This window comes from Rhineura floridana, chromosome 3 (genome assembly GCF_030035675.1).
Source record: "Rhineura floridana isolate rRhiFlo1 chromosome 3, rRhiFlo1.hap2, whole genome shotgun sequence".
In the NCBI taxonomy this organism is placed as follows: domain Eukaryota; kingdom Metazoa; phylum Chordata; class Lepidosauria; order Squamata; family Rhineuridae; genus Rhineura; species Rhineura floridana.
In genome coordinates, this window is record NC_084482.1 from 200,203,749 (window position 1) to 200,225,697 (window position 21,949).

The 21,949-nt window shown below is 42.6% G+C and overlaps 1 protein-coding gene across 4 annotated transcripts; it reads right to left on the reverse strand.

Annotated features, from left to right (window-relative positions):
• Positions 1-6,567: 6,567 nt before the first annotated feature.
• LOC133381084 (zinc finger protein 260-like) lies at positions 6,568-21,679 on the reverse strand. 4 transcript variants are annotated; one of them, XM_061619599.1, is made up of 5 exons: positions 21,611-21,679; positions 19,437-19,519; positions 18,913-19,036; positions 16,533-16,646; positions 6,568-11,130 (listed from the first exon to the last, which is right to left on the reverse strand). In XM_061619599.1, exons 2-5 carry the CDS (start codon positions 19,458-19,460, stop codon positions 9,134-9,136), a joined length of 2,259 nt encoding a protein of 752 aa, XP_061475583.1. In that variant the 5' UTR covers positions 19,461-19,519; positions 21,611-21,679; the 3' UTR covers positions 6,568-9,133. The 4 variants fall into 4 exon arrangements, with proteins under 4 accessions (XP_061475583.1, XP_061475582.1, XP_061475580.1 ...); XM_061619598.1 differs by having other exon boundaries at positions 6,568-11,127; positions 18,913-19,039; XM_061619596.1 differs by having other exon boundaries at positions 18,913-19,039.
• Positions 21,680-21,949: the final 270 nt, after the last annotated feature.

The window sequence follows — 21,949 nt, forward strand, 5'->3', positions numbered from 1 at the left end:
TGGACTGCCTTCAAGTCGATCCCTACTTATGGCTACCCAATGAATAGGGTGTTCATGGTATTCAGAGGGGGTTCACCATTGCCTCCCTCTGAGGCTAGTCCTCCCCAGCTGCTAGGGCCTGCTCAGCTTGCCACAGCTGCACAAGCCAGCCCCTTCCTTGTCCACAACTGCCAGCTGGGGGGCAACTGGGCTCCTTGGGACTATGCGGCTTGCCCACGGCTGCACAGGTGGCAGGGAACTTAACCTCTGAACCATTCACTGTGGGGGTAATCACTCACTGTGGCCCTTGACACCCAGGAGACATGAGCGGGGATTTGAACTCACAGACTCTGGACTCCCAGCCAGGCTCTCCTCCGCACTGTGCTATACCAGCTGTTATGGAAATTAATATATAGGCATCGTGATTAGTTGCCAGTATTTTCCATTAATTTGTCTAATCCCTTTCAAAGCCATCCAAGTTGGTGGTCATTACCACATCGTGTAGCAGTAAATAAATTTTGCATGCTGGTGTGTAAAGAAGTCCTTCCATTTCTCTGTCCTGAATTTTCCACCCTTCACCTTCACTGGATGACCCCGCAATCCAGGATTATATGAGAGAGAGAGAGAGAGAGAGAGAGAGAGAGAGAGAGGAAGGAAGAACAACTCTGTTCAGAGTGTTTCTGTATGGCAGTTTATTCTGTAACTTGGTGCTGTTCACACATGCAAGTTTTGTGCTGTGTCCACATGACAATATCCACACCCTTAATCCAGGTTTCCTGTTTCAGCAGGTTTTTTTACTCATTGGATTTTCCATGGAAAAGTTACATCTGGATTAAATGGGAAAGTAATACTGGACAGCATCTTTATGGCATTGTGTGGATGCTGAGAAAAACTTGCATGTGTGATTAACGTAAAGTCTAGTAAAAAACTGCCCTGCGAAAGTGCCCTCTATTCACTTTGTCCATACCATGCGTACTTCTATCTACCTCTGTTATGCCCCCCTTTACACAATAAGCCACAATAAGCCACAATAAAAAAACACAAATGCTGTAAAGAAGCTCCAACCCCTTGATCATTTTGGTTGGCCTTTTCTGCACCTTTTTAAGCTCTAACAAGGTCCTTTTCTGAGATTCTGGAGAAAGGCACTCTGCACCTGCTCAGAGGCATTACCACCTCAGTGATTTTTTTTAATTCTTCTCGCATGCATCATGCTATACATTTCTAATTTTAAAAAAGATCTCAAGGCTGGGAAACGCCTTCTGGTTGAATCTAGGCAAAAGTGTGCTGGGTGGACAACAGTTTTACTCTAAACAGGGCAGTTTCCAGTGTGGTGTAGTGGTTAAGGTGTTGGACTATGACCTGGGAGACCAGGGTTCAAATCCCCACACAGCCATGATGATGGGAGTTGCAGTCCAACAACATCTGGGTACCGAAGGTTGAAAAACAGTGTTAACAAATGTTGCAGGACTACAACATCCTACTGATGGGAGTTGGAGTCTAACAATATCTGGAGGGCCAGAGGTTAACTATCCCTGGAAGTTTCATGGGTAAGGCCATACCTATTTGCCCAGGCTTTCCCTGACCTGTATCAGATCCTGTTTTTATGTATTTGAATTCCCTGAATTCCTGTTTTTGTTTTTATTTTTTTTAAAATAAGCTTTTATGCTACTGTTTTACTTATTTTATGTCACATTTTTGTTTTAATGGTATCGGCTATTGTTTTTATGTTGCACACTGCTTAGAGATTTTAAAAATATTAAGCAGCTTATTGATGTTTTTAAATAAATAAATAAAAATCAGGCCAGTCAAAAGAAATAACTTTTTCACAAAGCACCTAGCTAAACTATGGAATTTACTCCCATAAGAGGCAGTGCTGGCCACCAACTTGGATGGCTTTAGAAGAGGGTTAGACAGATTCATGGAGTGTAAGGTTATTAATGGCTACTAGCCACAAAGGCTATGTTCTTCCTTCACTATCAGAGGCAGTATGCCTTTGTATACCCATTGCTGGGAATCACAAGCGGGGACAGCAGTGCTATTGCATTCAGATCCTACTTCTGGGCTTCCCAAGGGATGGACAACTGGTTGGCCAATGTGAGAAGAGGATTTTCAGATGCAAGGCAGTACCACTAAAGTCACTGTCCAGGCGAGGACATTGGAGCTATTATTTATTTATTTATTATTGAATTTAGATCCTGCCCTTCCTCCTGAAGAAACCCAGCAATGCCTTGTACCTCTCTATTGAAATTCAGGACTAATGCCTTGTAACTGCACCCCAGTAGAAATTCAGGGTAGATGATGTAGTAGTTCCATGACTGCCATTATATATTAGAGACAGGAGCCTTCTCTATTGTTTTCTCTGCGGCTGCTAAAGAAGTCAAGCCAACAGTGTGATGTGGCTGCAAAAAAGGCAAATGCTAGGCTACATTAACAGTAGTATAGTTTCCAAATCGTGTGAAGTACTAGTTCTCTTCTACTTGGCACTGGTTAGGCCTCATCTTGAGTATGGCATCAAGTTCTGGACACCGCACTTTAAGGAAGATGTAGACAAACTGGAAGAGAAGAGGGCAAAAAGGATGATCAGGGGACTGGAAACAAAGTCCTATGAGGAAAGACTGAAAGAACTGGGCATGTTTAGCCTGGAGAAGAGGAGACTGAGGGGAGATATCATATCATTTTTCAAGTACTTGAAAGGTTGCCACACAGAGGAGGACCAGGATCTCTTCTCCATCATCCCAGAGTGCAGGACACGGAATAATGAGCTCAAGTTAGAGGAAGCCAGATTTTGACTGAACATCAGGAAAAACGTCCTAACAGATAGGGCGGTACGACAATGGAACCAATTATCTTGGGAGGTGATGGGCTCTCCAACACCGGAGGCCTTCAAGTGGCAGCTGGACAGCCACCTGTTGGGTATGCTTTGTGTTGAGCAAGGGGTTGGACATGATGGCCTTACAGGCCCCTTCCAACTCTACAATTCTATGATTCTAAGTATTGCAGACATACACTCCAAACCTCTTGAAAGTTTGATTTTTTTTTAAAAATGTAGTTTATTTCCTCATGGTCTGCTAGTTGCAGATGCTCTAGGGGTAGGGTTGTAGCTCAGTGGCAGAGCATCTGCCTTGCATGTAGAAGATCCTGAGTTCAATCCCCAGCATCTGCAGGTAGGGCTTGGGGAGACTGCCTGACAGAAATCCTGGAGAGCTGCTGCCAATCAGTGTAGACAATACTGAGCCAGATGGACCAACGGTCTGACTTGTTTTAAGGCAGCTTCCTATGTCTCGTGTCCAGTTTTCTGTGCTCGGTGTGGCCCAGGCTTTCCAGTGCTAAAGGACTACTTGTTTTGCCATCAATGTGGCTCAGTAGAACCATTCTTCCTGCCCTTTCAATTTGGCAAGGATGTAATCAATTACTCTGTTGGTGTCTCCTATTAATATGGATTTGTCCAGAACCAAGTTAATTTTTTATTGTAAACTGTTATATACATATTGGGGGTGGGTTTAATAAAAAAAAAACAATTTTATACATGCAATGGTTTTGACTGTTTTTATATATGTAACTCTGTTCATAGGGTTTTCGTGGTAAAAGGTATCCGGAGGTGGTTTACCATTGCCTTCATGAGTCTGGATGCATCTGGTATCTCAGCTTTGTCCATTCCGCCTTGGGTGCCCCTGCTAGAAGACTAGCCTCTTGGTCTCGACTGCTGACGGCATTGCTCTCAGCTACTTCAGCACTCTCAAAGATCTGAATAGGGTGGTTCACGACAGGTGCTATTGGAGGTCGCTGATTCATAGGGTCGCCATAAGTCATCATCAACTTGAAGGCACATAACAACAAATAACTTATATGTAACTGATGACTGGTTGGCAAAGGCTGTTTGAAATAAGGAGGAAATGGAGAGACAGAAAGGAAAACACTCACCTAGACCTGAGTAGGGCAGGAATGGGCTCTTTTTCCTTGGCCAAATGAGTCCCTTCCAAGCCTCCTAACTCCTCCTGCGCAGAGAGCGGCGCAGCCTTCCTGGGAAGCAGCTCCAAACGGATCCAGTCTCTTGGCTGTGAAATGCATTCACAAGCTGCTCCTGGAGTACCTCATTGCCCTGAGCAAAGGACTGCAAGGCAGAAGCAACTGAGCGCTTTGAATTTTTTTGTCACGCGTCACAGAGCATGCTCAGAGATGCTCGCCCCTTGGCTATGCTGGAGAGTAGCCACCAAAGCTTTGTGCCCTTTTCTTTGCCGGCACTTGGAATCAGTTTTCTCCCCGTCCTCGCTGTTCAACATCACGTGGACCAGGGTCGCTTGCAGATTGTCAAGATTTTGCAGAAGGAATTTAGTCGCATTCCGGAAATGTAGGTGTGCAGAGGGATTAGAGCACTCTGGTGCAACAAATCCACTTTTTTCTTAAAGGACATTTTGCGCTTAGGAAAGTGACGGGGAAATGGCCTAAAAAGCGAGGGGCAACCATCAATTGCTGGGAATGTGCATAACCTTCCTGCAAACCAATCAGGATGCATGCTCAATAAGCAGATTGTCTAGAGGAGCCCTGGGAGTTATTTTAGGTGTGGGAAACCTTTGGCCCTCCAGATGTTGCTGAACTATAACTCCCATCATCCCTGGCCATTGGCCATGCTTGCCAAGGTGGATGTGAGTTACAATTCAGCAACATCTGGAGGGCCAAAGGTTCCCCACTCCTGTTTTAGGTGATAACCGACATGTGCAGACTGGCATATTTATTTAGAAGACCTTATAAACTGCTTAATCAAAGTTCTTGGTGTACATAGAACAATTGCATTTAACATAGATTTTTTAAAATCTGGGTCAGTGTGGGAAAGAGACAGATTTGGCAAGGAGAGAATACGCTTAACTGATCTGCTGTCAAAGAGACATTATTTTCTCTTTCAGACTTCACATTCACACTATACAATTTAAAGCACCCTTATACAGTATGTTGTAGTGGTTAAGGTGCTGGACAACAACCTGGGAGACCAGGGTTCGAATCCCCACACGGCCATGAAGTTGACTGGGTGATCTTGGGCCAGTCACTGCCTCTCAGCCTCAGAGGAAGGCAATGGTAAACCCCCTCTGAATACCGCTTACCATGAAAACCGTATTCAAAGGGTCGTCGTAAGTCAGGATTGACTTGAAGGCAGTCCATTTCCATTTTTATACAACTTTACTAGACATGGCTTCCTCACCCCGCAAAAAAATCCTGGAAACTTTAGTTTGTTAACATGCTAAGTGACTCCTCAGAGCTACAATTCCCAGCACTCTTAAAACTACACTTCCCAGGATTCTTTGGGTTAAACTATGAGAAGTGGAATAAGAGCGCTTTAATGTATGGTGTGGACTTGACCTCACATAAATGTACCTTTGACAGACAACTGTGTATCACAGTTGTATACCACTCTCATTTTAGGGTTCAGGGGTGTGGTCCTTTATGTTTTTACTTGTGAGTGGATGTGCTTATTGTTAATTTGAGGTTCGTATACTTCCGCAACCCCGAAGGTTGGGGGAAAAGAGGAACCAATGACAAAGACCAGAGATTCAAGGTTGTGACGGAGCTTTGGGTGAAATGCTTCCTCCCAATTCCCTTCTACATATGGGAACAGTATTGTGATGCTGCACAACTGAAGGATAGTTTTAAAGGCTAAGGCAGGTCCATAAAGGTCATCCCAGGGCAGGGCTGGAAGGGTGCAGATGGTATTTAAAAAAGCTGTGCCAAAGGCAAGCCTGCCATCACTTAGCTTTCTTGGCACAATCTTGGGCCACTTTCAGACAACCTGTTTTATTGAGCACTCATCCTGATTTGTTTGCAGGGAGGTTAGATGGCTACATAATGAGCATCTTTTCTTTCAGTTGTTTGCAAAGGGATTCAACAAGGATGCACCAAAGCAAACGCTGTCCAATACTTTCCAATGCATTTTGAGCGGCATATAAATTTTGTTAAATAAAGATGATTTTAATTGTCTTTTAAATGTTTTTAATTATTTGTTTTTAACTTTTATTGATATGTTAATATTTCTTATAAAACCATTTAGAGGTTCTGTTGCAATCAAGTGGTTATGTACATTTTTGTTATACAAATAAATTTTAAAATCTCATCATTTTCCTCACTGCAAAAAGTTTGATGTTTTGTGGAAGTGAGTTTGCCACATAAGACCTGCTAATCAATCTTAAACGCACAACCTGAATTTGTCGGTATATGATTGAATCCCACCCGAAAATAGCGAGTCTGGAAATGCCCTCCGAGTTCAGATTGTCTGGGCTGTAGTTAAAGTCTGCAGGTGAAGTTTGGTTCCCTCTCCCTTTCTTTCTCAATTCATTTAAGTGTCTTTTTAAACTTTCTTACTATTTTTATTGATTGATTGACTGACTGACTGACTGATTGATTGCATTTATATCCCACATTTTTCTCCAAGAAGCTCAAGGTGATGAACATGGTTTCCCCCCCTCCTCATTTAATCCCCACAACAGCCCTGTGAGGTAGGTTAGAGTAAGAGGCAGCGACTATAATGTAATGTGTAAGAACTGCTGCAGTTCTAAAGGAATCATAGAGAAGGCTTTTTACTGTAAAAAAATAATTTGTCCTTTATTTACAAAGTATTTTTACATAGAGGAAATGTGGAATGCACATTTTGGATGGGTAAGGAGGGGAGCAGCTGCAGGGGAGGGGGAGAAATGGGAGAGGCTTATGGGATGAGCAGAGCTTAGGAAGAGGCCTGAGCCACACCACCTCTTTTGGAGGGGGGAGGTCAACCAGCACTGCACACTGTAAAAGAACTGAAAGTTAACATATACACACACACCAAATTCCCAGGTGAGGATCCAAGAAAAACCAAGAGAGGAACTACAAGCAAGTAATGCCCGCATATATTTTTTATTGCTACAGCATCTTCACTGCTGAAGAAACTCCCTGCTGTTGGGTTTTAATAGTGGTCACAACCACACCGCACATCTCAAGTTTTAAGTATTTCTTAATACTGAACTTTAAACTGTTGTAATCTACCCTGGGACCTGCTGGTAAAGGTCTAGAGATGTGAAGGCCAAGAAAAAAACGGGGGGGGGGGGGACCCTGTGTTTTTCCAAAATTGTTCCCCCCCCAAAAAATAATTGGAAAAAACAGGAAAAACTCCCCCTCACCAATTTTTGTGCCCCCCCCCCGGCCTTCACATCTCTATGAAGGGCAGGTAATAAATTTAATACTAAATAAATAAATAATGCTGCAATTGCTTCCCCCAAAGAATCCTGGGAACCGTGGTTTGTTAAAGGTGCTGGGAATTGTAGCTCTGTGAGGGGTAAACTAACTTCCCAGGATTCTTGGGGGGGGAAGCCATGTGATTTAAATTTATGGTGTGGAGATGACCAGTAACTTATCTCTCCAGCAGCAGAAGCAGCATCTTCATTTTCCATTTATCTCTTACATTTTCTACCGCCCAGAAAACTCTAAAAGCTTTCCGCCCCAAGAAACAATAGCTATATAACAGCCCACACATGCTTATAGTAAATGCAACAAAACCCCAATTCTATAAAGCTATACAACTTTGGTAAAGTTTCCAAAAACTCACTGGCACAAAACAAATTAAGACTAAAGAAGCTTAGGTAGGTGACAGTTTATGTCTAATCCCACTAGCACCTTTGAGTTAGGCCCCATCTGTACCATACATTTAAAGCACTTATACCACTTTAACAGTCATGGCTTTCTCCCAAAGAATCCTGGGAACTGTAGTTTATCAAGGGTGCTAGGAGACCCATTTTCCTCACAGAGGCCCTGGAAAGAGGAGACCGCTATTCTCAGTCAATCCCTAACAACTGTCAGCACCTTAACAAGCTATCATGCCTGTATTTCTTTGGGTAAAGCCATGACTGTTTAGTAATAGTGCCACCCTTCCCCACCCCCTACACACACACCCTGGTAAGCTGCAGCAGGTCAAGTAAGGGCCACCGCCCTGCCACTGCCAAAGATGCTACTGGATTCAGATGACCAAAATTGCAGCTCATAGGTTGCAGATATTCAATCCTTTTGAGAGCTTCACTTTGCTTATTTAACCACTATTAAATCGCTCCATTTTAGTTGTATCTCTCAGGCTGCTTCCTTGCATTTTATGAGCTGGTGACTTGAAGTACAATGAAAAGCATCATGTGGAAAATTTCATCCTACAGAATGTATGTTACTGAATGGTGACTTGCACCACAGCCTATGGTTTGTGCACCAATACAGGGGTGAGAAACCTTTTTCAGCCCGAAGGCCTTATTCCTTAGTGGGCAACCTTCTGGGGGCCACATGCCAGTGGTGGGTGTAGCAAAAGTGGGTGTGGCCAGAGATACCATTCTCCATCCTCCATCCAGGCAAACAAGTTCATGGACACAGTTCATAGACACAGCCAGGTAAAAATCACTGGGGGTAAAGAGAAGAGCAGGGCCACAGAGGGGTGTGGCTTGAGGAAGGGGTGTGGTCTGGGCAGTCCCGAGGGCCACACAGAGAGGCCTGAAGGACCACATTTGGCTCTAATGCCTGAGGATCACCACCCCTGCGCTAACAAATGAAGAACTGACGCTGCAGCTAAGGGCCAAATTAGATGTGATGTTAATTGCACACATGCACAAAGTGCATGTATAAAAATGTAAATGGCAATGGGGCCCGAGTAGCAGCTTTTCTCCCTCCTGATCTTGTCTCCTGACACAAATAGCAACTTGTAGGAGGGACATTCATTGGAACCACAGCAGAAGGAAAGGGGTTACTTCTCCCCCCAACCCCAGTCGCTGCTGCTCAAGATCACCCCTGCAGGCTATTTCCATTTTTAAAACATGCATGTTAATTGTATTCATACAATTAAAGTCATATCTCGTTTGCCACTGGGTCTCTGAAATAAGATCACCTTGCACATTTCCCCCTAAAAACCCATAAGGCTCCAAAGGACTGGCAAATCTGTGCTACCCCCACCCTCTCTAGAGAGACCTTGCTTCTCCAAAAGTTGGGAAGGATAGGAGGGACCTCTAAACAGGTATCTTCTGTTGTGGCAAAAACAGCAAGCAAAATGCCTACTATGTTAACAATTCTGTCCCTTTTTTGGTTTCTACCTATAAAACTTTCTCCCTTCGTTTGTAGATTTTTTAGGCCTCCAATAATCTATTATCTCTACAACTAAGTTCCTCTTTCAGCTGGACTTCTTCCAGTGTTTCCCACGTCTTGTATGAGTTTTGCAATGCGCAATTAGCTGTGCTTTCTGAACAAAGGCGCTCCCACATTTAGAGCATCTGAATGGTTTTCCCTTTCTGTGAATTCTCTTATGTTTAACAAGGCCAGATCTCTGCATGAAGCTCCTTCCACAATTTGAACACTGAAATGGTTTCTTTCTCAAGTGACTTTTTCTGTGCGCTGTAAGGCCTGAGCTATTGTTAAAGCTTTTCCCACAGGCCAAACACTGAAATGGTTTCTCTCCTGTATGAGTTCTTTTATGTACCGTAAGGGTTGAGTTATGCCTGAAACTTTTTCCACAATCTGAGCACTGGTATGGCTTTTCTTCAGAGTGGATTCTTTTATGTGATTTGAGATGTGCATTACCACTAAAGCTTTTCCCACATTCCAAGCATTTATATGGGCTATCTCCTGTGTGGATTTTCTCATGTTTAAGAAGGCGTGAAATATGACTGAAGCTTTTCCCACATTCTGGACAGTCATAGGATGTATCTCCTGGATGGGATCTCTCATGCTCAATAAAGTGTGATCTTTGGCTGAAGCATTTTCCACAGTGGGAGCACTTGTAGGGCTTCTCACCTGTGTGGATTCTCACATGTTGAACAAGGTTTGCTCTTTCGCTGAAGTTCTTCTCACAGTGGGGGCATACATATGGTTTCTCTCCTGTGTGTGTTCGCTCATGCCGAACAAGTTTAGATTTTTGTATAAAACTTTTCCCACACTCTGAGCAAACATAAGGTCTCTCTCCTGTGTGAATTCTCTCATGAATAATCAGTAACGACCTACGATCAAAGCTTTTCCCACAGCACAAGCATCTGAATGGTTTTTCACCTGTATGCTTTCTTGTATGTAGTTGAAGGGCTGAGCTTTGGCTGAAGCTTTTCCCGCAGTCTGAACATTTATAGTTATGCATTCTCAAATGATTCATAAGGCACCATTTCTGGCTTAAACATTTGCCACATTCTGAGCATTGATATGGTTTTTCTCCCCTGTGGGTTCTCTTATGTGTTATAAGGCTTGAGCTGCAACGAAAATCTTTCTTACAGAATGAGCACTTATAAGGTTTTTCACCAGTGTGGATTCTTCTGTGTGATTTAAGGTCTGAATTATTTCTGAAGCTTTTCCCACAATCTGAACATTTATGCAGTTTTTCTCCTCCATGAGTTTTTTTGTGCCTGTGAAAGTTTGCTGCACAACTGAAGCTCCTTCCACAGTCCAAGCATTCATAAGGTTTCTCTCCTGTATGCGTTCTCTTGTGAACATTAAGATGCTCTTTCAGTCTGAATCCTTTCCCACACTCTGCGCATTTAAACGGCTTCTCTTCTTTGTGGATTTTTTCATGTCTAACAACGTGTGTTTTGCTCCTGAACTTCTTTCCGCAGTAGGAACATGCATGTGGTTTCTCACCAGTGTGGATGCTTCTATGTGATTGAAGGTCTCGGTTCCGTAAGAAACTTTTCCCACAATCCAAGCATTTATAAGGTCTCTCTCCTGTGTGGATTCTCACATGTGAAAGAAGGTTTGATGGTGAACTGAATCTCCTCCCACAGTCTGAGCATGTATACGGCTTCTCTCCTGTGTGGGACCTCTCATGTATAGCAAGGTAAGTGTTATTACAGAATGTTTTGCTACAGACTGAGCATTTTTCTGATTTTGCTACTGCATTAGCTCTGTTAGAGGCTTTAGGAGTAGAGTTTCTCTTTGGTTTCCTATTCTCATGCATTTGTTCTTGGACTGTGCTTTTCCCATCAGGAATGACTTTAGCCTCTTGCTTCTCAGGATGCCTTCTCTGCTGTCTTTCTGTTCCATGCCAACTCCCAGAGCTCTCACCATTTCCCCAATAATTGGAAAGGCTCTCTTCAGCTCTCTGCAACCATGTCTCTTCTTGCTTCTCAAGGGTAGAACTTCCTGGCTGAAGAGGTTTCATTTCATTCTCACTCATTTGCTCATATCCTGCTGAAATAAAACATAAAATTGAGATGTTAGTAAAAGGAGCCACATACTATTAGAGGTGGGGTGGTTGTTAGAATGTCAGATGAGGACCAGGGAGGAATCAAAAAAGTTCTACTTACAATCTCTCAGCCTAATTATGCATGGTGTGGAGAAAGTGGAAAGGGAGAAGTTTTTATCTTTTTCCCATAATGCTAGAACTTGGGACCATCCAATGACAATGAATATTTAAAAATTCAGAAAAAAACCTAAAATTCAGACAAAAGGAAGTACTTCTTCACACAGGAGAGAGTTAATTTACTCCACAAGATGTAGTGATGACTTTAAAAGAGAATCAAACAAAGTCATTCTGCTAGTGCAAGAATTTAGTTGAATACCACCCCATGTCTGGACCTGCTTAATTTCCCCACTGTGGCAGCACTGGATGGTCCCAGGCCATTCTCTGGAATGCCCAAACCAGCCACATTAAAAGAACAAATTTGAATGAAAAGACACAGAAGTTTCTCAGCCATCTTTCAAAAGGGCCACAGGTAGAGCCCAGGATAATAATCTAGTCTAGCGACAGCTTCAGTACCTTACTTTTGCTCTTCCTCCTTCCCCATTTCTGGCAGAACATGTGGTGCAAAAGGACCGTAAGCAGTACCGCCCCTAGGCACCAGGAAGTGGGGCAGTTGCCTGGGGGCCCCTCACACTTGGCGGCCAGGGACTTGGCATCGCGGCGGCGCTGACTCCACGACAGGACAAGGCAGGCTAGTGACGCAGACCCACCCATTGCCTTGCGCGGCCGTCGCTCTTCCCCATTGCTCTGGCGGTGTCAATTAGCCGCCGCGCTTTGTGTTCTGTGCTCAGTTCCACCTTAAGAGGCTGGCCCGGGTCTTCTTGTGGTGGTTTGTTGTTGCCATTGCCAAGTAGACCTGTGCTCGTTAGTCGCCGCTACTGCCTCCGCTCTAGAGTGTTGAGATGGCGAAAAGGTTCGCTTAAGGCTGGGTTACCTCCCCAAACTTCACTTGCCCAACGAGAAGGAGCAGGAGCAGCGCATCCTAGGTAAGCAGCCCTCATCCTTGTGTGCACGTGTGAGGGCAATGCAATTCTTTCCCCTCCTTCAGTCAACAACTGTGCGACTTCCCAGGAGGATTGCTCCGCCTGTGACTGCCTCTGAGACGAGCTCTCGTCTCAGAGGAAGCTTTTTCAGTTTTAAAACCAGTCAGAAGAGTTTTTTGACTGGTAAAAACTTTCTCCCAGGTAAGGGAGAAACGAAGAGATCATCCACAAAAGCTTCGTTGTGATTGTTGGGGACTGGAATTCATTAGGATCGCCTATGAACGAAGGTGCAGCCAGCAGCACCAGACGGAGCCAAGGAATTCAAGCAAGCTCAAACTGACTAAGCGAGACTTTTTTTTTCTTCAAAGAAAAACGGGTTTTAACAGGCAAGCATTCTTCTGTCTATTCTTATCAATTGGACTAAGTTGTTACAGCAAAAGAGATCTGTTAAAGAATCAGCAATAAAGAATCCCTGGGTGAGTTATACTTTTCTCTTTTATATGTGGAATTAAGGAGGAAGAAAATCGAAATAGCCTATCTTTGGCTTTATAGCAAAAAGCTGACCTGGAATTGAGCATTATAAAGATATAAACGGATGAGGGGCATCTAATCTGAAGAGGAAAATTTGATTTATATGAATATTTGAGAATTATATGTCTGGGACTATTTTTTCTGGTCTACTTTTTTTGTGACAAATCTGCTTGTTCCATATGCCACTAATTATTTTGATGCTGTGAACTAAATTTGTTTTGCATTCTTGGACACATAAGAGATAAGGCAGTTTGTGCTGTCTAAGATGATGATGTCAACAGGTTTGGAATATTAACTCCCTTATTGCTGGAAAAAGAAGCAAATTATTCTTTGCTTGGGAACTGTGGCTATATTGGAAATTTGAAGGGTTTTTTCTTCGGCTTTAAGAATGACAATCAAAGAAATGGCAGAGACCCTGGATGTACCCCTGGAAGGGGTTTCCACTCTGGATATGTTTCAGAAGATAATGGATGAGATTAAGACAACGAAACAAGAACTGAGACAGGGTAGACAAGAGATGGCAACTGAATCAGGAGCTGAAAGAAATAAAGGATTATATGAGAAAAGAAGCAGATGAGACCAAAGATATAATTGGACAAGCAATAGAAGATGAAAAAGAAATTAAAGGGAAGGAGCAAATTCTGGAGATTGGAACAGATATATCAAATGTGGAATTGGAAAAAGATTTGGACTTTATGGCCGTGATGGATATTAGAGACAAAGATTACTGTTTGGAATTTAGTGCTGTTCCTGAAGAAACTGGTGAAGATATCAGAGATAAAGTTATTACTGTCTTGATAAAATTTCTGGACTGGAATGATTTGATGGAACTTGAAATAGAGAACATTTACAGAATTAATTTTAGATATGTGACAATGGAAAAATTCTCAAGAGATATGTTGGTGCATTTCGTAAAGAAGAGGAACAGAGACATGACCTTACAACAACATTTCAGTAATACATTCAGAATTGATTGCAAGGAAATATTTGTGATGAAGGAAATTCCCATCAGACTCTTACTATATGATTATGACAGCAAGATTAACATGTGTGCAAGGATGGCAGATGGATGATGGAATTAATACTGATAATAGAAGAATGGCTATTAAAATTACTGGACTTAGCTGACTTGGTAGGGATGGATCAATTGACATGTATATTTGGAGAAAAACTGATGGATATATTTCTCAAGGAGCGGAACCTCTCTTTGACTTTTTGCGGATAGAACAAAATGATATGATGTTAATGAGATTTGATGATTAATTAAGATAACTACTGGAGGAAAGTGATTTTGTAATATATTAAGGGACAGGTTTGTTATATACTATATACTTATAGCTGATCTGCGACAAATCGGAAGTCAATATTTTTTATTATATTAGTTATTAATTTGTTTTCCTTTTGTTTTGTTTTGTTCTTTGAAACTTTGAATAAAAATTAATAATAATAAAAAAGTCAACAACTGCGCCATGGTGTCCCTTCCCCCCCCCCCGGTCATGGGCCCTGATTCCACTACCCTCCATTCGTATTTACTTTATTTCTCTCCTCCCTCTCGAAGTTCAAAAGATGGGGAGAGGGGTTATTATTTTCCTCCTTTTTAATTTTGGTTCAAAATCTTACCATTTTACCATTCTTTTTAAAAAAGCCACTAAGCTATTTTCACTCTAAATCAACACTGAAATGTTAAAGTGGCAGTCCTGTGCACTCTTACATGACAGTAAATTCCATCAACACAAATTGTCCTCACTCCTAAGTAGACATGCTTAGGATTTGCTTATTAATGTAAGGTTAACAAAGGTTCTCCTTACCTGGAGATTTGACTTTCCTCTCCCTTTTCTGTATTTTTTCTTTTCCTGTCACCTTCAATGGAAGCCTTCCTTTTCCTCTCTCACAAATACCTGTCTATCTGCCCTCTCCTTGCGTCAACTTACCTAATATAATGTACAGAAAATAAATCTGAAAAAGTTTCAGTACCCTTAGAAATTAACATAGACAGCAGTTCTTTGCTGCTGTCCTAAACCCACTTAATTTGGAGTAAGTCCTGTTTAACTGAATGGTTGTTCCTTCTAAGCAAGCATTATGGGCAAATGGTGGGAAGGTAAGTGACCCAGGCTGCAATCCAATACAAGTCTACTCAGAAGTAAGCTCTGTTGTGTTCAATGGGACTTAATCCCAGGTAAGTTTGTACTGGATTGTAGCCCTATTGAGTGAGTGAGCAGGCAGACAAGCTAGTGTCAATGTGGAAGCAGGCATTACAATGCAACCCTAACTACATCTACTCAGAAGTAAGTCCTACAGAATTCAAAGGTGCTTACTCCCAAGTAAATTGAATTAGGATTGCACTCTTACTCCTGAATAAACAAAGGTCTAGTTGAAAAGCTGCAATAAGCCTATGAGCTCAGTGAGACTACTCTTGTGTAAACCCACACAACCCTAAGGACGCATTTACCTACAAGTAAAGCCCCATGGTTGAACTAGAAAACCTTCTCCCAAAGAAAAACTACAAAGGATCAGGCTATGGAGTAGCCACAACTCTACCAAGGTACATTGGGGAGTAAGCATCATGACTGAATATTGGTGAGATTAGGGTTGCCAGTTTTAGTTAGGAAGATGGGAAAATATGCCTAGAAATGGACTGCCATATCTAGCAGATATCGACAAAGGGAAGACAGATGTCGAGAGACCAGTGGACAAATTGATATGGAACAGGTTGACTAGAGGCCTATTCCCTGAAGTGAAGGTAATCGTATTTGTATTTAATAGGTTGTTAGCCTCATATGTAAATTAAATATTATAATTACATATATTCGTAAATAAAATCTCTCTCTCTCTCTCTCTATAAATATATATATATAATATAGAGAGAGAAAGAATGTGGGGGGGCCCCAATTATGCTTTTGCCCCGGGCCCTGCACATGCTAAGGGCGGGCCTGAGCGTAAGCACATAAAAAGAGACCTGCTGGATCAGGCCAGTGGCACATCTAGTTCAGTGTCTGTCATGGGCCCCAAGGAGAATATCTGGCAAGTTTGGGAGGATGGAAAAGGGGTTACTGACTTTGGGGAGAACATTACCAGCACCGATGAAGGAAATGAAGGGATTACTGGAGATGTGTCTCCAGAAGCCTCAATGCCGGTTGCTGGAGTTACTGAGGAAGGCTCAGACAGCCTTTCCTTATGTCAGTTGGCTGGTGAGGACTCCCCGCAGGCACCAAGGCCAAGCGTAATGGCAAAAGAGATAAGTGCTAACAAAAACATTAGAACTTCTCCAGCAGAGGCAAAAGAAAGTGACTCAGCAAAGTCAGAAACTGGCACGTCTCCAAGGTCATGAAGGATAGAGAAGAGATGGTTACAAGTAGCCCAATTTTGTCCACCCCCTGTTATAGCCCCTCCTTCCTTGCAGCTTGTGCTGAAAAGAGCCTGAATTAATTCTGTTAAGTGCCCTTCCTATTTCTGCATATAAGCAGTAGCACTGCTTGTACTTGCTGTTACAACAACTCGTCTGCTGTTGCTTTCAACATCTAGAACACCTGTTTCTCTTTGAATCTTCGTTTAGGCCTGGAATGAGATGCTAGATCCCTATTCTGATTTGTAGAATAAAGCTTTATTCAGAAAAACCCAATCTCCGAATCCTGAGTCTGCTCCTCTGGTTGGGAGGCAGGACAGCGTCCTGTTATTACAATGGCCGACCAGATACCCCAATGGGAAGCCCCACAAACAGGACCTAAGCACAAGAGCACTCTCCCCAACCTTGAAATTTGCATAAAGAGCCAGGGAAGGGTCGTGAGTGGCCCAGGCCCAAATGGTTCCTTGCCAGCTGCAGTACCAAAATTCCTTACCTGAGCTAGCACCTGGTGGGATCGCCATTTCTCTATATCCTTGCTGATCTGGTGCCCACAGCACTTCTCCTCGCTCCAGGAAGGCGATCAAGTCTGGTTTTGAAGGAGAAAATGCTGTTCATGGAAGGATGAAAATATGAGAGAGTGAGGAAGAATGTTGTATGTTTTGCCATGTTACTGGAAAAAAGAATTATTATTATTATATTTTTTGCCTGCCCTTCACCGCAAGATCCCATGGCAGGTTACAGCAGTTTAAAATAAAACATTAAGATCAGTTAAAACAAGTTACAATTACAAAAAATAGGGTGGGTCCCAAAACATATATCTCAGGTGTTGAGACCAGGGTAAAGAGATGCATGCAGAACAACCTCTGCTTGGACAACAAAATTTTCTTTCCCTCCCTCTCCTCCCCCCACACCCTCCCCAAATCTGCTCTGGGGGCTTTCTGAACCCTCAGAAGCATATTTTGGGTGTTGCCAGGTGCATGTGCATAGGGGGAAGAAAAGGAAGGGAAATCCTATTGTATGAGTGGAAGTTGTTCTACTTGCACAATGACTTAGCTAGATTCAACTCTATGGTTCTGTTTGTTAGCACTGGCAGAAGCTGAACTGTAACAGGATCCCTGTTGAAGAAGCACAGTTTATTCTGGATTCAATCACACTGAGACCCTGGTTTTAAGAAAACCATAAAACTGTCATGTATTAAAGGAATTACATGCTTGATAGGCAAGATCCCTAGTTCTAGCTGACAAAGGTGGATGTGCAACAAGGCATGCTTGTCCCTGCATCTCAAGAGAAGAGAGATCCCAAAGGTCTCCTCTCCAAGAGAGGAGTGGAAGAGAGAGAGGGGGAAGAAGGAAGTGAGGTCAGCAACCCTAAGAGTATCATTCTAGTGCTGGGAGATAGAAGGGAAAGGACGGTCTAGGAAGCATGGAGGTTCCTCTCGATCTACTCTTTCCCATGCAGACGCATCAGTATTCAGTGCAAGTTGAGTTGTACTCCAACACTTCCAATACTCTTACTGCTACCTCTACAGAGGATGGTTAACCCCATAACACACACACACACACACACACACACACACAGAGATTGCAACTGTGGGTGCACATCTCACTCTTTTACGATTGCTCTGTATTGCTTTTAAAGGTTGTTTATGTTGCTGTACACCACCCTGATGTTTTGTGAGAGGGGGGTATATAAATGCTTTTATAAATATAATACCTAAATCTTTTGCCCCACCCACACTTTGCCTCTGGTCTTACCCACCGCTGGCATGTGGCCTCAGGGAGCTCTTCTACAAGGGAACATGGCCCTTGGGCTGAAAATGTTTCCCAACCCTCCCTAATTTGAAAGAACGGATCTGTCCACATAGATATACCCCACCTTTCTGCTTAACAACAACAGACACACACGCAATGCAGGTTGGGGCAGATGCTGGCTGCATACATTACATTTTTATTCCAACAGGGTTTTGAGATAGAAGGTGTTTAGGATTGGGCTCTACAAGGTTTGTTTATTGTTTTATGCTGTTATTTGTATTATTTTAAATTGTTTTTAAGTATTTTAAGTGCCTGTTTCATGGTTTTAAGGTTGCGTATAGTTTAATTGTATCTTAATTGTATATTTTTGTATGTTTTTAACTACATGTAGTTTTATTTGCAAGCCGCCCTGAGTTCCAGTTTGGAAAAAGGGCAGGGTAAAAATAAAGTTTCATTCATTCATTCATTCATTTCATTTTAAAATCAATGGAGACTGAGTACTTGCTTTTTTCTACATAGTCCACACACAATCTAGATCCACTACATACTTGTTGCCCCTGAAAAGGGCTCTTGAGAAACTGGTTTCATTCAGAGAATAAAAGCTCATTGCAGATAAATTCTGCTTTATTTTGCGGTGTGTCCATTTGAAAACAGATGAAAACAGATCTAGGTGGACCTAGCAATGGGGGGTGTATCCACATCTGCCCAATGATGTTGTGGGTGGATGTATACCATGATTGCAATCACCACTCACTTCCTTCTTCATTCACCTGCAGCGTATGGAGGGAGGAAACGGCATGGATAACCTCATCAAGGGGAGGGTTTTCAAATGCGTATCGAGCAACCACACCCACCTTTGTGGATAGCAGGATCTAGAATCAATCTAGATGGAAAGCAGCACGTTGAGGACGAGCATGAACGCTTCCAGATTGAGAAAAACTACATTTTTGTGCTACAAAGTGGATAAAGTGTACACAGCTGCTGTTCTGCTACAAGTGGATTACTGCAATGCACTTTACGATCGTTGCCGGATACTCAAGAAAATTTTAAACAGCTACATAGGCCTGTCGGTGAAGAAAAGCCTTCAAGAGACCCCTGAAATAAGTGGAAAGGGATGCTTACCCACAGAAACCACGTTCTCATAGCTCTTCAGCATGACATCCCTGTAGATGGCTCTTTGATCTGGGTCCAGCAAAGCCCACTCTGCTTTCGTGAAATAGACAGCCACATCCTCAAAGGTCACCGGCTTCTAAAAGAAGAAGGAATCTAGTACTTCATAATCCCAAAATGAAGGACACATTCCAGGTAACTTGGTACTGGTTTAAAGAGTCCATTGCCTGCAAGGAACACAATTAGCAGCCACTGTCTTCTATGGGTGGATGTCTTGGGTTGAATAACCAAACATGAATATACCTGCTTTGACTCATGGCATTGTAAAGAATCCTGAATGACGATGTAACCAGATTAGAACATTGGAACATTAATGACATGAAAAGTTACAGGATTTCAGCAGGAAGCTATGGGACATGCGCTATACCATCATGAGCACAAATAATCACAAATGCACAATAAAAAGGATGTCTGGAAGGCCTCCTGAGATAAGCGGCTTGTGATGCATCAGCAGCTTTCTGAAATAATTCTCCCACCTGATTTGTCCCTGTCGCAGCCATTCTTTATCAGCCAATAGGATGGAAGAATCTGGCAACCAACAGGGGAGAGCAGGCACTTCCTGTGAGAATAAGAAACACAATGAAGACAACACTGTGAGACCCTATTTTTTCTTCTTCTTTTCCTTTTTTTTAAAGGGGGCTAGGCCTACTTACCTTTCCCCCTACATTTTAAAAAATTTTACTATATAAAATCAATACACAAAATATAGTGTTCAAAATAGTGCTAAGGTGAACGTTCTGTTAGCATAAGGATTCCTTTTTGTGCAACAGAACGTTTTCCCCCTCTCCTTTCCCTGCGCGCCTCCTAAATCTGCTCTGTGGGGTTCCTCCAACCATTTGGGGCAGATTAGGGGATGGCATGGGGTGGGGGGGAAATCCGGCTCACAACAATTTAATAGAATGCTGCCTTCATCTTGAATACTGCGTCCACACTTTAAGAAGTGGAACAGGTTCAGAGGAGAGCCACAAGGATGATCAGGGGAGTGGTAACAAAGCCCTATGAGGAGAGACTGAAAGAACTGGGCATGTTTACCCTTGAGAGAAAACTGAGGGGAGATAATATCACATTTTTCAAGTACTTGGAAAGACTGTCACACAGGAGGGCTGGATCTCTTCTTGATCATCCCAAAGTGCAGGACAGGGAATAATAGGCTAAAGGTACAGGAAGCTAGATTTGGGCTGAACATCAGGAAAAACTTCCTAACTGTTAGAGTGGTATGACAATGGAACCAATGACATAGGGAGGTGGGCTCTCCAGCACTGGAGGCCTTCAAAAGGCAACTGGACAGCCACCTGTCAGGTATGCTTTAATTTGGATTCCTGCATTAAGCAGGGAATTGGACTTACATTTCGGGCCCCTTTCAACACTTGGACTTGGCATTACAGGCCCCTTTCAGTTCTACTATTCTATGATTCTATGACATAAATCAGTTACATAATCTGCTTATTTATCTACTGTTTATTGATCCAATCTTTGAAGTCATACTATTTTCCCCCATTCAACTAGACACGTAGTAAATACACACACACATATATCTCTCTTTGTGTGCACAGGGATCTATATACACATGGACGCATCATCATATAGATACATATATTATATACATTTTTTGTTGTATATGGCTATTTAAGTTATGTGTTATTCATACATGTGCTCCCACCGCCGCCCCCAGGAGGAAGGAGAGGCAAGAGAAATAGCGGCGAGCCGCACCAGGGGACCTATAACCTTTTACCTGCTTGTAGCCCTCCTCCATGGTCAACATAATTTCAGTTTTCTGACACTTTCATAGAGCAGGGAGGGTGGCTTATGAGCTTCCCGTGGTGAATTCTGACTTTTATACTGTTTATGTATATGTTTATGTATATGGATATTGTTTATGTATTTTGCTTTGTAGATTAATTTGATATATTTTATTGTACCTTGTGTATTCTATTGAAAACCGCTTTGAGATCTTTTAGATAGTAAGCGGTCAATAAATGGAAATAATAATAATAAGTGTTATATTTAAACAGAAATACACATTTATATTTGTATGTTTACTGTTTGTTTTTATACAGCTGTGGGAAGCTCTTTTTATCATTAGTTTTATTCCTATCATTTTTGCTGTTGGGTTTTGTTTGTTTATGAAGTTCTCTGTTATTTTTTCTTGAAATGAAAGGCAGTTTATAAATAAAGTGAATGAAACAGTGTCTATATCAAGCTTATCTAAAAGACACACATACACACCCACCTCACACAAAATCTTGACAATCTAAAGATAATTTTAACTGCACTGAGCTAATGGAAGAGGTGGAGTTATGGCATGGCACTGAAAACACATTCCAGAGCGCAGTCCTGGGAATAAACTGGAGCCCTTCGTATCCTGCAGTAAGCTGAGGATATGTCAAGTTCTGCATGGGTCTAGCTCATTGTATCAGTCATGCATAAGTTAAAAAGCAGATTTATACAATATCTACATTGTACTGCCACGAGAACACTTAAAGAAGGGAGAGACAGGAATGTCATTGAGGCCCAGTCAAAGCGGGGAGGGACGTGTGACTAGGTCCTTAGCAAAATGAAGACACCCCCAGCCTCCCCCAACACTCCTTCCTATACCACCAGTTGCCTACCCACCCACTCAGAAGCATTCCCAAAGGAAAGAAGCTCAAACCGTTTTGCAGAAGAGGGGAGGGGACGCAACTCCTCCCAAATGCAAGTTCCCTTCCGGGGCCAAATACATCCGAGCATGCTCAAGAGAAAACAGACATGCTCAGTAGCAGCACCTGAAGCTTTTCCTTCTCTCGACCCTCCTTGCGTTTTGCCCTCACTTAGAAGCAGATCCTTCGGACCTGGTGCCTTTCTTTACTCGCGAGGCAAGGAGAGGCCTGTTTTTGACAAGGGCAAAGTGACGTGTTACAACCCTACAAGGCTAAAATATGCGGGGGGGGGGGAAGTGTGTGGGCATATTTCTATGTACGTGTACATGCATGCATAATATGTGTGTGTGTGT

Coding starts and splice junctions, on each gene's coding strand:
- LOC133381084 (XM_061619596.1), bottom strand. CDS start 19,460: ATGGCTGCGACAGGGACAAATCAG. Junction 19,040..19,436: donor CTGCGACAGGGACAAATCAG/GTGGGAGAATTA, acceptor TTCTTCTTTTAG/AAGCCGGTGACCTTTGAGGA. Junction 11,131..16,532: donor CCCACCAGGTGCTAGCTCAG/GTAAGGAATTTT, acceptor GTTTTATTTCAG/CAGGATATGAGCAAATGAGT.